General features: G+C 52.9%; 1 protein-coding gene across 1 annotated transcript in view; it reads right to left on the reverse strand.

The window, feature by feature from the left end:
• LOC114003795 (cGMP-dependent protein kinase 1-like) overlaps positions 1–7,710 on the reverse strand; it is a 42,017-nt gene extending 34,307 nt beyond the window's left edge. The window contains exon 1 of the mRNA XM_027751140.2: positions 7,056–7,710. Within this exon, the coding sequence (XP_027606941.2) occupies positions 7,056–7,366 (311 nt within the window). The 5' untranslated portion in view covers positions 7,367–7,710. The remainder of the gene's footprint in view (positions 1–7,055) is intronic.
• Between the last annotated feature and the right edge of the window lie 7,494 nt (positions 7,711–15,204).

Genomic DNA, 15,204 nt, shown 5'->3' on the forward strand with positions numbered 1-15,204 from the left:
GGATGTGAGGATACACAGCACATTCCCAACTGACTTGCACACTTACTGCCAATCCACCTTCTGGACACGTTGAGAGAAGGAGAAAGCAATTATTTTCCCGTTCCAGGCTCCAATGTAGCAACAAATGCTTTTGTTTTTTCCCCCCTGTTCTATCAATCAGCCCTTCAAAACAAGGCTGGACACACAGAACATGAATGTCAGGGACATCTCTGCCTGCACCCACCCCTTAGAAACGGCAAAGCAGCACGAGGAAAAACATTTACAGAAGTAGTTGTACTTTATCCCGATTCGAATGTAAATATTTTGGCGCCGTGAAAAGCCACAAGCAAAGAAACATCAGGAGCACAGACAGCAGGGACTGTGGGTTATGTCAGTAAGTGGCATTTAAACCACCACCACCTCCAGCTCAGCTTTCCAGGACTCAACGACTCCTGAACTCTTAGTATCTCTCCCAAGCAGGATAACCAAAGAAACGGATACATAGCAAGTCTTTTTAACTCTAAAGGTGTAATTATTTTCCCTTTGACTCCTGTTTTGCACCTGGTGCTCGGAGAGTCGTTCAGTAAAGGCACAGAGCCCCCTCTCCTTCCAGGGGCAGTGGCTGGGCTCATTCCGTGCTGCCACACACATTTCTGCTCGGTATCAGCACTCTGAGCTGGGGTTTTATTGCTAATTCCAAACAAGCAAGGCACATCCCGTGTTTAGGAACAGGATGCTAAAGCTCAGGAATGCTTTCACAGAGGGTCCCGTGGCCTGGGACCTCGTTTTCTGTTGTTGCATTTTCAAGCTACCCACCCACAGTTTTCACACAGATGACTACGAATGTAATAATACAGGGAAGAGCAATAATGGATAATTATTCCAGAAATATAAACAAGAGGGAAAAAAAAAAGTTAATTCTGTAGAAAGTTAATTTATGGAGCTGCATTACAATTTAAACAACAGTTTCGGTGTTAATTACCACCTTCATTAAAGTGCTATTAGTGTGCTCAAAAATACTGCACTTGCTGAACGGTTTGGTTTTGCACATAACCACCGTGAAAATGTCAATGCAGGTTCTGAGCAGAACTCCTTTGCTTTAAAACACAGTTTTTTGACAGTACACCACTAAAATTAGTATCCCAAAGCAGCAGAAATCCTGGGGAAGTCCGTGTTGCTTGTGGCTGCTGAGCAGAACTAAGGATAACTGAGACTGCAGGGACTAATCTTGCAATTAAACTCACCGATGCAAGACTGAGACAGAAAATGACAAAACAAATGTGTGGTTTTAATGGCTTTGTCCAGTGAATTGATCTTTACCTTCCTTTGGATAAAACCCCTCCGGCCCTTAGGAGTTTACACTCAGGATAAACACAACCTGCCTAAAAAAACGTGTTGAGAGATGGCACTGCTTCCAACAGAGAGAAATCTTAGTCCTCTCTCTGCACAACAACTGAATACCACACAGTTATCACTACCACCAGTGACCCAAACCTCAGAAGGTTATTACATATTACACAAGGAGCCAAACTCTCAGCAAGGTCCCTCTTGGCACTTCACAAGCAGCTCCAAGCCTGAGTCAGTGTGCAGAGGGAAGCCCTGTCCACCACCACCCCTGCCAAGCCAGACCTGTCAAAACAGAGGAGAATCACTCTTGGCTGCCTTGCTCCAGCTCTGTCCTCACTGTGTGGTCACACTTGGCCAGGGAGCAGATCATCCTCCCCAGCAAAGCCTCATCCCTCAGCAGACCCCCCACCAGTGGGGAGACGCTGCCCCAGCACCTCGGGGGTGCCCTGACCCCACAGCCCTGCCCCCCAAAACCCTGCACACCAGAAAACCACGCTGACATCACGGGATGTCAGTGTTTCCTTCCAGGATTAGCTTAACCTGCATTCAGATGGATTCAACATTAGGTCACACAGCACATAAAAGCAACCAGGGCATTTAATAACTCTCCGATAAATCATAAATGCGTTTCAATTAATTGCTCGCTGGACACGTCACAGGGAATTACATCTTGATATCACAAAAAAAAAAAAAAAAAATACAAAGGCTGCACCACTACATCCATTCCTGCTGCTGCTGCTTTTGGTGAGATGTTTTCTGCCCCCAAACCAGGAAGTAATAGGACTAAAGAGGTCACCACCATCCCACCTCCTGCCCCACACTCCAGGAAGCCACCACTGCCAGTCCCTCACCACAAATCCCTCAATCATCTCAACCATCACTTTCCAGTGGTTACATTATGTACCAACCATCCTCCAAATTATTTTAGGAAGAAGAGAGCGTGGGGTTTAAGAAAAGAGGGGTTTGGTTGTTTTGGGGGGTTTCTTCAGAACTATAGTTTGAGAGTCTTAATTATTACCTTAGCTAATACATACCATTAATAAATACCAGCAGATCATTTTATGCAATTACTCTAAATATAAAGTGGTTTTCAAGCATTTCTGTAGGGTTTATGACTATTACGATCACTTAAAAATATGCCTCTGGCCCACAGAAGATGTGCACATTCGCCTTCAAAGAACCAATTTGGCCATTACAGGGATTTTGTTAAATCCCTTGTATGCCTGTTGTACTTTCCCTAAGGCTATGCAACCAAGTATTTTACACTGCTCAAACCAGACCTCTTAAATACAACTCATGAGCTGCTCCTCCCCTCACAAACCAATCCCAGGGACTTTGGCAGATTCGCCAGCTTCACATTTTAACTCCCCAAAACAAGTGAGTTTCCATCTTATTCACCATTTCCTACAGAAGACACGGCATTTTGCATTTTCTCTGCCCCACCGCCTCGGCCAAGAGATCAGGCCCTTCACGCTCACCATCTCTCCACTTTGCTCTACGTTCTGCTTCTAAATTCTTTTTTTTTTTTCCTTTCTGGAGAAGCAAATGCACTGATTACACAGCCTTCCAAAAAAGCCAACAGCTGTCACCAATCCCCGAACAAAACAGCCTGTTAAAAATCAACGTCCTGGGTATTTTCCCATGGCAAGGGCCACGTAACCAAAGGGATGAGCTGCAGCTTGGTAGTTAAAAGGGCTTTACTTTGGTTGGCTGCTCTGTAAAATTTTAATTGGAATAGCAGTTGGTACAAACTCACAGGATTCTTCCCGTGCTGACAGGCTGTTAGCAGCCAGGATATACCCTGTGAGAGGTCAAAGGTGTGGAAAAACAAACAAGAGCAGCAATTTTAGAAGATGAAGAGGAGATAAGGGTTTGTCAGGGCATTTTTCTACCACAGGAAACCACACACAGTCTGTGCCCACTTACTCAGTCGCTTCTTGCAAGTTATTTCCTTTTTGGGGGGGGAAGAGAAAAAGCCACTTATTTTAAAAAAATTCTAGTTACTTGAACAGGAAGACTGATCAAGATGCCAATGCCTGACTTCTCTCACCAGCCTTGTAACTTGGAAGATAATGGCAGGATATGTCCCCCCATGGATTTTAGCTATAAACTCCTTTTGTGAACTCACAAAGTCCCATTTCACTTTTAAGTAAGTTTTAGAGGCAACACAAGCCCAACCCTGCAACAGCAACTAAAGCTCTCATAGGTCTGAAACAGTCACTTTTTAAAGTCTATATGTGTCTTAAGTGGAGGGGTTTATGTGCAAGGTGAGATCATGCAGGACATTTAATGGTATTTTTCCACACGAAGCAATTAAATTTACTTTCACACCTTGAATGCCACTCATTGAATCATAGAATGGTTTGGGTTGGAAGGGACCTTAAGGAACATCTTGTTTCACTTGTGCCATGGGCAGGGACACCTTCCACCAGCCCAGGTTGCTCCAAGCCCCATTTAACCTGGCCTTGGACACTTCCAGGGATCCAGGGACAGCCACAGCTTCTCTGGGCAACCTGGGCCAGGGCCTCCCCACTCTCACAGGAATTTCTTCACAATATCCCCTCTAACCCTGCCCTCTGGCAGTGGGAAGCAATTCCCCCTTGTCCTGGCACTCCAGGCCATTTTAAACAGTCTCTCTCCATCTTTCTTGCAGGCTCCCTTCAGGTACTGGAGTTGGTCACCACCTAACTGCAAAAACACCCCACAGGCTACTATAGAATCATTTTGGTTGGAAAAGCCCTTTAAGATCATCAAGCCATTAACTCAGCACTGCCAAGCCCACCACTAAATCACGTCCCCAAGTGCCACATCCACCTTCCTTTTGAACACTTTCTGGTAGCACGATAAAAGCAAAGGTTGGGTGTCATCACCTCAAGAATCACTGAGGTTCAGCATGAACGGGGGGGAAAAAAGCCAAGCCTTCTTTGCATGTTTTGATTGTTCTGCTTCCAGCTCCTGTCCACCTTAACCCTGGTACCACCACAAAGAGTTGTGTTGAACGCCAGGCTTTGAGGTGTCACCATACACCGTGAACCCTTCCCAGAACCACACACGCTCCTGAAGCCAGTAACAAATACCTTTTTGTGGAATCACAGGATGGTTTGGGTTGGAAGGGACCTTAAAGACCATCTTGTTCCACTCCCCTGCCGTGTGCAGGGACACCTTCCTCTAGACCAGGATGCTCCCAGCCCCTTCCAACCCAGCCTTAAATGCCCACACCTGAGTGATTACGATGTCCAATCCAGCCTAAATGCCCACACCTGAGTGATTACGATGTCCAACCCAGCCTTAAATGCCCAATCCAGCCTTAAATGCCCACACCTGAGTGATTACGATGTCCAACCCAGCCTTAAATGCCCACACCTGAGTGATTACGATGTCCAACCCAGCCTTAAATGCCCACACCTGAGTGATTACAATCTGCAGCTGCGAGTTGACTTAAATACCATAAATACTATTAAGAGCATTGACCAGGGAAGGTCAATATGAAGCACTCCCTCAGGTGAGGGCTGTTACACTCCACACCAGACTGCAGTACGGCCTTTACACAAGGAGCAATTACAATTTCAAGTTGGAAAACACAAATCCGAGCCTTTGTCGGGATCCCTACATGTTTCACTGTACACAAGCAGAGGCTCCGAGATCGTTCTCCTGAAACCTGTGGCTCTTTCCGGAGCTCTGGGGAGCTGCATTCCCACTCCGAGGGCACCAAGGGGCAAACGCTGACAGAGAAATAAATGTTTTTGGACGCGACACACTGTCCCAGAGGAAGGTAACGCCGGTGGGATGCCCTGGATGTTTTCCAGGCACACCACGGATTGCAAAGACCTCCCGCCCGCCTGGCCTCGGGCACCCCTGTGCCCCCCTCGCCCGTCAGAACCCGGCGTCCACTTTTGGGGCGGTTTATTTGGGTTTTGGGGTCTGGCGGAGGGGCTGTTGTTCAGCCCACTGCCGCTTCCCCCCGACATCCTTTTGAATCCGCGGCGAGTCGCCTTAAAAGGGCAAAATATCTGTGGAGAAACGGCAGCGGGAATGGGAACGGGGAGGGTGGGAATAGGAACTGGGGGGAGAGCGGGAGTGGGGGGAAGCGAGAACGACAAGGGGGAATGGGAAGGGGAGGGGGACAGAGCGGCAGCCGCCGCCCCGGCACACACAGCCCGGCCCCGGGTCCGGCCATGGCGGCCGCCCTGAGGGCGGGCAGTTGCCAGGAGACGGCGGGGCCCCGCCATGGCGGCGGGCAGGGCCGGGCAGAGGGGCGAGCGGGCGGGCACCCGCCCGGGACACCGTCCCTGCCCCGCCATCCCCCAGCGGGGCAACACCGGGACACCGTCCCTGCACCGCCATCCCCCAGCGGGGCAACACCGGGACACCGTCCTTGCACCGCCATCCCCCAGCGGGGCAACACCGGGACACCGTCCCTGCACCGCCATACCCCACCGGGATACCGTCCCTGCGCCGCCATCTCCCACTGGGGCAACACCGGGACACCGTCCCTGCCCCGCCATCTCTGCCCGGGACACCGTCCCTGCCCCTCCATTCCCGCTCAGGGCAGCACCGGGACACCGTCCCTGCCCCGCCATCCCCAGCCAGGGCAGCGGGAGCATCGGACACGGTCCCGTCCCCGTGCGGGGTCCGGAGGGTGCGGCCGAGCCGTGCCCCGAGCGCTGCCGTGTGCCCGCACCCCGTCCCCGAGCACACCCAGCACACACGCACCCGACTGCCGGGATGGCTCCAGGGATCCTCCAGCGTTCCCGGTTAACAATTCCACGAGGAAGACGCCGGCCGCAGAGGGGAGGGGGGTTTACCCACCGACGGGGAAGTCGTGCCGTGCCCGCACGTGGAGCCCGGCGCTGCGAGCACCCGCTCGTCACCTCTGTCCTCTTTTCTCATCCCTTGAGGAGCGCTGAACCGAAGGCAGGGCGACTTATTGGCCAGCAAAAGGCGCTACACGCAGGGAGCGATGCCGCTCCCGCGAGGGCTCCGTTTCTCTATTAAATCGCTCTAATTTGCCTAATCTGCGGCAGGTGTGAAACCGGGGCAGGTGTGAAACCAGGGCAGCGCATCCCCCGGCACGACGGGAACGGAGGATCCCTGCAACTTTCCCTGCCCTGCCCCCCCCCCCTCCGCACACCCTCCACCGGAGCAGGACACCTCAACGAGCCACTGCTAAACCCCCCTCCCCAAAACACCAGCACCCCCTGGGCAGGAGAGGCTACCGGAGAGCCGGCACCGCATCCCGACGGGCTCTCAGTTTCCCTGCTGGGACTGTGCCCCTGCGGGACCCCGGAGCGACCCCCCGGGTTTGTCCCGCCCCCTCTCGTACCGGTAAAGCCCCCCGAGCCCGCGATCCGCTCCGATCCAACCCGCCGGCAGCAGCAACTCCCAGCGCCCGCCGCCGTGTCCCGCTTCGCCGGCGGGATGGGGGCGGCCGGGTCCCCCGGAGCCGAGACGGGGGACGAGGGTCCCCCTCCCCTCGCACCTCGGCGCTCGCTCCTGCCGCACATCTCCCCGCAAACCTGGCGCTCGCAACTTTCCCACCCCGCGGGACCACCCGGGGAGGATGCGGGATGTGGCCGCTCCGCACCCCCCCGCCCCGGTCCCTGCCCGGAGAGCGGCGGCGCGGCCGGGGAGATGGCAGGGGATGGAGGGGAACGGAGGAAGAGAGGCGGCAGACAGGGGAGAGGGGTGGCGGGGGGCTGAGGGTGACCGCGGGGTGACCCCCTGCTTACTGCGGGCTCTTGGGGTAGAAGGGGAGGGTGACGTGGCTCAGATCCTGGATGTCGAAGGCGGTGGGCTCGGCCGAGATCGCCTGGCGCTTGGTCCGCTGCTCGCCCTGCAAGGTGCCGGCGCTCTGCTGCTGCGCCTGCTGCGTGGCGGGCCGGATCACCGAGCGGTACTTGTCCAGCTCGTTCTGCAGCTTCTGGATCAGTTCGTCCTTCTGGTCCAACTCCAGCTCCAGCTCGTCGATGAGCGCATCCCGCTGCCGCAGCTCCTCGATCTTCTCCTGCAGCGCGTACTGTAAATCCCGCAAAGTGCCCATGGTCCTGCCGCCGCGCTCGCCCCTCGCCGCTCCCGGCAACTTTCCCCCCCCCGGGCCGCCCTGCCGCGCTCGGGCCAACTCGGCCCCCGCCGCCCCCTCGGCCCGGCCCGGCGGGGCCCCGCCGCAGCCGGACCCCCGGCACGGCGCTGGGAGCCGGGCTGTTGTCAGGGGCGATCGCGATCCGCCTGCGTCAGGCTGGGCTGGCGAGGGAGCCGAGACACACACACACACACACCCGCGGCGGGAAGGAGGGAGGGAGGGGAGGCGGGAGGGAGGGCGGCGGGAGGGAGGCAGGGGCGGCGGGGAGGATGCACATGCTCTCCCCGCTCGCTCCCGCCCGGCCCCGCCGCTCCCCGCGCCGCCCACGCCCCGCGGGGTGGCCCGGCGGGGGCTGCGGGTGGGGAGGAGGGGAGGAGGGATGGAGGGAGGGGACCGGCCGGGAGCGGCTCCCCGCGCCTCCCCGCCCGTCCTCCCGCGGGAGGAGGCCGTCAGGTCCGAGCTGCGCGGTCCTGCCCTCCCGTCCCGCTGCCGGCGTGTCCCCGGTGCCCTCCCTCCATCCTCTGCTCCGCTCAAGGTGCCACTTTTCCCTGAGGAACTCGCCCGGCTTGTCTCCCCTTTACTTTGTTTTTAAATAGCCCATTTTTGTCGCCTGCTCGGAGTGGAAGCACAAGCCGGCGGCTGGCATGGCTCCTCCTCAGTCTCAGCAAGCTTCGGGCTCCAAAAACCCAGATTTCCATGTGAATATCGGTCAAGTATGTCTGCACTGGAAAAGCCTGGAGGCAGGGCAGATGGGTTTCTGAGCACTAAAAAAAAAAAACCCCGTAACTTAAAATCTGGGAATTTTCCGTGTAGCCCAAATACCCACGTGAAAGCACACGCCAGTTTCTGCCGTACCAAACGCCATCGGATTTTCCCGGAGTGCGGGATTTTCCCTCGTGCACTCGGATTCCCTGTGTGCCGCTACACGCCGGCTCTACCTATGCGATACAGTCCGCGGGGCTGCAGCACAAAAATAACAGATTTAGATGAGCCGCATCGGCTGAGCCCTCGGTGCCAAATGGTTCTGGTTCCTTCCCTCGTGCCCGCCTTTGCCAAGCGATGCACGTCGTGACAGCGCGACTCCCAGGACTGGCCCCCCAGGGAAAGAAAGAGGGGTGTGCGGGCTGGCTTGGGGCTTCCCGATAAGATCGTCCAGTCTGGAGGACTCGGCGATAAAAGCTCCCACAGCCCAGCTGGGCACTGACACCCCGCAAGAGCATCCGCACAGCTTCGTGCTCACATGTTTTCAGGGCAGCACAAACAGCTGCTTCTATTCCCTCTTGGGGAGCTGGATTTGGGGAGAAGGAGGATGCAGCCAGAGATACGTTTTTTGGGGGGGTGGGTGGTAGCTACATGTTTGCACCTAGACCTCCCCTGCGGGCACTAGCTGGGAATGCCAGACATCCAGACCCTGTTTATGGGATTGAGCTCTTTTAGGGTTTCCCGTTTATTTTTTTTTTTTTTACTGTTACGTACTGGCGCTTGCCTGAGTCCAAAGCTCCAGCTTTCAACCTGCAGATGGTCTTTATAAAATAAATTAAAAAAAAAAAAATAGGAGTTACAACTGCTTCCTGCTCCATGCTGATCTTGGAAAGGGCCTGGCCTCTGTTCACAGACACGAGGCTTTGTAGGATCTTCATGTACTTGACCCCTCCTGCATTTTTCCAGATGCACGTGAAAATGGGGGGGGGGGGGGAAATGAGTTATGCAAAAAGCCTCAGTTTTCAGTCCCCTCAATACACGTGTGCCAGGCACAAAGCAAAGTCCCCCAGTTGTTTTCACAGATTTAAGTTCAGACAGAATTTGTTACTGCCTGTTCCCTCCATTCCAGCCTCACACAACTCGCCAGGAGCAAAAGTACCAAATATCCTCTGAACATTTCCATTTTAAAGAAAACCAGCATTAAACAGATGCATTCCTGCTGCCTACAAACTAGGAATCAGTGATAAATAAAATATTTTAATAGCATTCAGCCAACGTGCTTTAAGTTTTATTGTTTTCCTCCCTGCAGAAGTGATACCGATGTCTGGATGAGGGAGACAGAGATACAGTCAACTGAAGCCCACCAGGCTTCAAAGGAATCCCAGCCCTGGGGGGAAACTGGTGCATAATTTCTCGGTGACAGGCAGTAAAGTCACACTACTTGGTTTCTATTAGAGGTGCCCAGCCTGGGACTGAGACAACAGCACCACGATCAGAGAGGATCCAGAGAAAACCGTGAGAAATTATGGGCAGTAAAGCTGTCAAGGAATTTAGCCGAGTATATATAAAGAATACATTTATTTACAGGTGGGAAGCAGATTTTCGTAAGATCCTTGAGGCCTGAAGAGAGATTTTTATGGCTCAGTTTTAGGTTTGGGAACGTAACCAGCAGCTATCGAGTCTAAGGCTGGTCTTTCCTGATTTAAGGACGAGGCCAGAGCAGCCCAAAGGGCTTCGTAACCCGACAGCCGAGTTCTACCACGGGAAGGCAGCTGGCAGTTGCCTATTTTTGGCTATTCCCTGCTCTCCCAAAGAAACCATGGGGCGAGTGCAGATCCTGGCACCGGCTGGTGTGTAATCTCAGGGATCCCAGGGTACTGCCCCACTCCAATAAAAAATAAATCCCATGATCCCATTCCTTTCAACTTAAAGCTCCTAATAAAAAAAAAAAAAATAAATAAAAATCTCAGACTCTCAGAGCAGCTGCTTTGTCTTCTTGAGCCAGGGAATGGAAAGAAACAGCTTTAGGGAGAAGAATGGCAGGAATGCACCAACTGGCTTGGATTCGGGAGGACGGGGTGAAGCTGCTCTGTTTGTTAAGGAAGCCTTTGGCCACGGACATCCCAAAGGCTTTTTGTGATCCCTCCTCTGTGCCCGGATGTCAAGTAAGCAGGAAGCACAGAAAAAAAAAAGAGCATCTGCAGACAGCATCCTCTCTGCCCCAAAACGCAGCACTCCGGGGCTGGATGGTGGGAATCACATGGAACAGGGATGTTCCTCCTCTCCAAGGGGGCTCTGATGAACTCACAACATTTCCTCTCTGCACAGCTCCGAGGTTTTAATAGCTTTTGCTTCTAAACCTTCCAGGGATCATCTGTCACCAAACTCACCCACTCAGCTGCTGTCTTCCGAGCTAAAACCACATTTGAACACCCTCTATTCCACAGACACCTCCCTGGATTCCCAAGGACAAGCTCAGGTAGGCAGCGGGATCACTGACAAGCAAATGTCACCTTGCTGCGGCCAGCCAGGACAGCGTGGATGGAGAGGCTGGAGATGCACCACTGACCACATACAGAAACACTTTCCTCCTCCTGGAAGCATTTTTTTTCTCTCCCCTGCCTAATCCACTCCATTCTCTTCCCGAAATATCCGCAGGAGCAGATCAGCCCGTGGCAGGGAGTTGAACCACCTGGATTTTGCGATGGATTTCCCCGCTCGGTACCCAGTGCCTTCCCTGCATACACATTCCCAGCAACACCTTTACACTGAGAAAGACTAAAACACAGGGGGATGTAGAGGAAAGCAGCACGTACAGGAGCTGAACTCTTGCAGAAAGCACGCTGTAAACAACTCCAGTTGTATCCATCCCCGAGTGTCTCATCCGTGGGATGCCACCTGCTATTCCCTGTCCACAAAATCCACGCCAGCCCCGAGGTAGAGGAAGGAGTGCCACCTACTGAAACATGAACACCCCTGACTCCTCCCTAGGGCACATTTGGCCATTCTTTTTGCCTTTTCAGAATCACAGAACACTGAGTTGGAAAGGACCCACAAGGATCACGGAGGGCCCCTATGGGGTTTTGCCCCACGGTGCCTCTGGTAACTCCTTCTGGGGCCACGGTGCCCTTCAGGTTTATATGGGGCAGCTGGAAAGTAATTCAGCCCCCAAGGGTGGGGATGAGGCTGAAACTGCTGTGTCAAAGCAGCCTCACCAAGACCAAGGAGCAGGAAGGGGCAATATCTGGGGAGTGCCTCAGCCTGATTTCTCTCTGAAAATAAGCCCTATTTTCTTGTGACACTGGATGTTCCTCCTCATTTTGGTCCTTTTTGGAGCCTCTAAAACTGGGAGCTGAAACCCATCTGTTCCTCCCCACTGAAGGGATGGAGATATCCAGGGCTGAGCACTATTGCAGTGAGTGCTGTCATTTAAACCCCACTGATTCCCGAGTGCTGGAAGTCAAATCCACGTCTAAACTGGATTAACTTGAAGCTTTTCCTTTAGTACATTCTCAGTGAGAAGCACTGAGAAGTAGCTCTTGTGAAGAGCACGCAACTGGCTCCAGCCTCCCCAGGAAATCCTCCCAGGATGAAGATCATTTGGAGCAGAACAGAGCAAGAAGGATCATTTGGAGCAGAGCAAGACTTATTAATGGCACAAAAAATTGCTCGCTGCAGAATAAGCAAGGGGGGGAAAAATAATCATGTGCTGTACTGCAGTTGGTAATGCATTTAGCTCTTTATATCACATTAGGGAGATGCAGAACACAAAAATGAATGTTTGTGCCATGCAAGGCAGAAGGATGAGACATACTGAGTGTATAACAGCATGGAATTATCCATGGAACACCGTGGTTTCAAGCCCTCCTCCCCCCGTGTGTGCAGATGCGGGAGTCAGAATCAGATGGAAGATCCAAGTTCCATGTTCTCCTTTGTGAGCCTTTTGCCTGGAAAGAATAGATGGCACAGAGGACCCGATGCACTGGCAAGGTAAGGGTAACCCTTCCCTCATCGTTTTTCCAGGCTGGAGGAAATCCTGTATCCCTGGTTCCTGCTGGGTGGGCTGCAGAGCTGAAACATGAGGGCTATCAGCCATCCCCACGGGAGGAACATGAGCTTCACATCAAAATGGCACAGAAAATCATCCTCAATCAGTTCAACAAGCCCCCCAAAGTTTGCTCCTCCCATTAGAGCACCCAAAACTGCCCCTCTGACTTCCTTCCCCCACTAACGAGACCCTGTTCCCACCATCTCTTCCCACGTGTCTGCAGAAACCGCAGATCCTCTGCCCTCCCACGAGCATCTGACACGCTTCAGTTGGAAGATGCCTTCCTAAGCCAGGTGTTTTCTCCCATGATTGCAGGGGGAGTTGGATTTTCAGCAGCTCAGCCCTCAGGTGGGTCTCCACATCCCTTCGCTCCGGTGCTGGCTCAGCTGCCCGCGAGTGAAGGGGATGTGTTCCCATGGGATTCCTGGCAGCATTTCTCACACCCCCCAGCCTAAATGAAATCTCTGGGGCTGGGCTTTCTGCAGGAAGGAGCAAACACATTTTCTGTGTGCTCCTAGACAGGAGCTGCAAACAGCAACAGGACTCCAGGTGTGGGAATTGCCATCCACGATCCTGATCCCTCCTGTCCACACACACCTCAAGTGATTGGGTGGGTTTTTTTTCCCACCTGCCAGAAAAGGCTGGACTGCCCAGCAAGATCAGACATGAGCAGAGCTCAGACAAGTCTTCCTGTGGGCTGGATTAAGCCAGAAACAGCCTCAAAATGATTCAGCTGCCTTAGAAGTCTCTTTAGGCTCATATAAAGCAGCAACTTGTTCTGCAAACTGCCAAAATAAATACTTAGTGCTGCTTTGCAGTTACTACAATTAGGCACTGCCTATGCCCCTGCTTTTCTCAGCAGTCCCAGGGCACTGACTGTATGTAGAGCAAAAGCAGCATTTAGACAAGGAGGGCCCTGGAAATGTAGTTTTTCTTCTGCTTTCAGCCATAAGCAACCAGCAAATGAACCCAGGGACCAATTAAACTAAATGTAAGGAAGCAGATCTGGTCTTGGAGCCGTGAGACACAGGATATAAGGAAGGTGAAGTTTGTAGAAAACAAACTCAGCTGATCTCTTTGGGAAAACAGGTCCATTCTGGCTCCCACACACGTGTCTGTGAGACTGGGGGCAGCTGAAACGTTTGGGGGAAGGTGGGAGCCAAGCACTGGATCTGAGTTCCATAGAGAGGTGGCTGGGATAGCCAGGCCAGCTTCCTTCCACTTCCCATCAGCCAGCACTGAACTGCTGGGAACAGCCCAAGCTCAGTGACCCTTCAGCTTCACTATGTTGGGGTCACGGGGAAGGGGTGGGAGAGCTCAGTGACTCATCCCACCAAAGGACGTGGGGTTACTGCCCAGGGACTAAAACAAGGACAACATCCCAGTGCCAACAGAGCTCTGCAGTGTCACAGTCACTGAACACAGCGTGCACAGGCTTCAGACAGATCCACAAACCTCACTCTTCGGAGGCAAAACCCTGACAAAGCCACGGGCACAGCCAGAAACCTCCAGCTCCTTAACACACTGCCTGGCACCTTGGGATTGGGCTTCCTGGGAGAGGCACCTGGGCAGAACACAGATCTGACTTTCCCATGTTACAGGGAACTCAACAGTGTGTCAGGATATCCAGGGTCAAATCCCAGCTTTCTGCCTTTGTTTCTGACTGCATCTGCACCTACAGACCATGGGAAACCACCTCCTTGATTGTCTTCATGTGGGACTCCAACTAGCAACAACAGCTCCCTGAGGCACCTCTGGGAACCACAGAATCCCACAATGGTTTGGGTTGGAAAGGACCTGAAAGCTCACCCATTCCCACCCCGTGCCATGGGCAGGGACACCTCCCACTAGCCCAGGATGCTCCAAGCCCTGTCCAACCTGGCCTGGGACACTTCCAGGGATCCAGGGGCAGCCACAGCTTCTCTGGGAACCTGTACCAGGGCCTCCCCACCCTCACAGGGGAGAATTGCTCCCCAATATCCCCTCTAACCCTGCCCTCTGGCAGTGGGAAGTCATTCTCCCTTGTCCTGTCACTCCAGGCCCTTGGAAATAGTCTCTCTCCATCTTTCCTGTCACCTCCCTTCAGGTCCTGGAAGGGCACAATTAACTCACCACAATTAGGTCGCCCCAGAGCCTTCCCTTCTCCGGGCTGAGCAATCCAAATTCTCCCAGTCTTCGTGGAGCACTGGTTCTTGCTGGGCACTGGGAAAAACTTGCAGTGCCCAAAAGTGGGATTTATCCCTGGAGACACCTGCAGTTCTTCACAGTTTACTTTTAAAACGTGGCACAAACACAGCTAAACCCCTCAGTCACATCTTTTCCCCTCTTCTCCTCTCCCTCTGCAACTTGCTGATTTGGTTTGGTCACAGTCCTCTGGTTGCAAGAGGTGGAAAGCAAAACCCGTGGGAAGGTTTGAACAGCAAGAGACTTGTCTTCCCCCAGAATTACATTAATTGATAGCAGCTCATTCCTACAGCCTTATTTTGAAGTTGCTCGGTGCCATTCCTTAACTTCCCGGGTTTAATGGTGACAAAGCACTTGCCAGCCCCGAGCACTTGCAATTCCGGGTGCTCCCTCTCATCACCCTTTCGGACCCTGCAGTGTTTCTTATCTCTCCTTGCCAGTAATGCACCACTCACCTCCCGTAATTGCCTTGGTCTGTTGGGTTGATTTATCCGGCCTTCAAAACAATTCATTTATATTTGAAATTGAATTAGAAATAAACACGTATTCCGCTGGTCCTGATATGAAAATAACCAGCGTGTTACCATTATTTCAGGACAGATGCATTGAGAGCACGTGCCCTGTCTCTTTATGTAATCAGATTAATTCCCCTTGCTTATTAAAAATTATTATTTGGGTGTTTCAGGTATTTGTAATAATAAACGTAGATGTTAAATCTGTGGTTTACATGCCTGGGGAACGGGCTGGTGTTTCTTTAAGTTGCACTGAGAGTCGCCTTCGTTGTGAAAAACAGATTTGTGCTGGAATTTACTCTGAGGTCTTTGACGTCCCGAGCTCCTGCACGTATTTCACTGAAGCACCAGAC

This window comes from Pipra filicauda, unplaced genomic scaffold, assembly GCF_003945595.2.
Source record: "Pipra filicauda isolate LSUMZ 115617 unplaced genomic scaffold, ASM394559v2 scaffold652_size184016_pilon, whole genome shotgun sequence".
NCBI classification, from domain to species: domain Eukaryota; kingdom Metazoa; phylum Chordata; class Aves; order Passeriformes; family Pipridae; genus Pipra; species Pipra filicauda.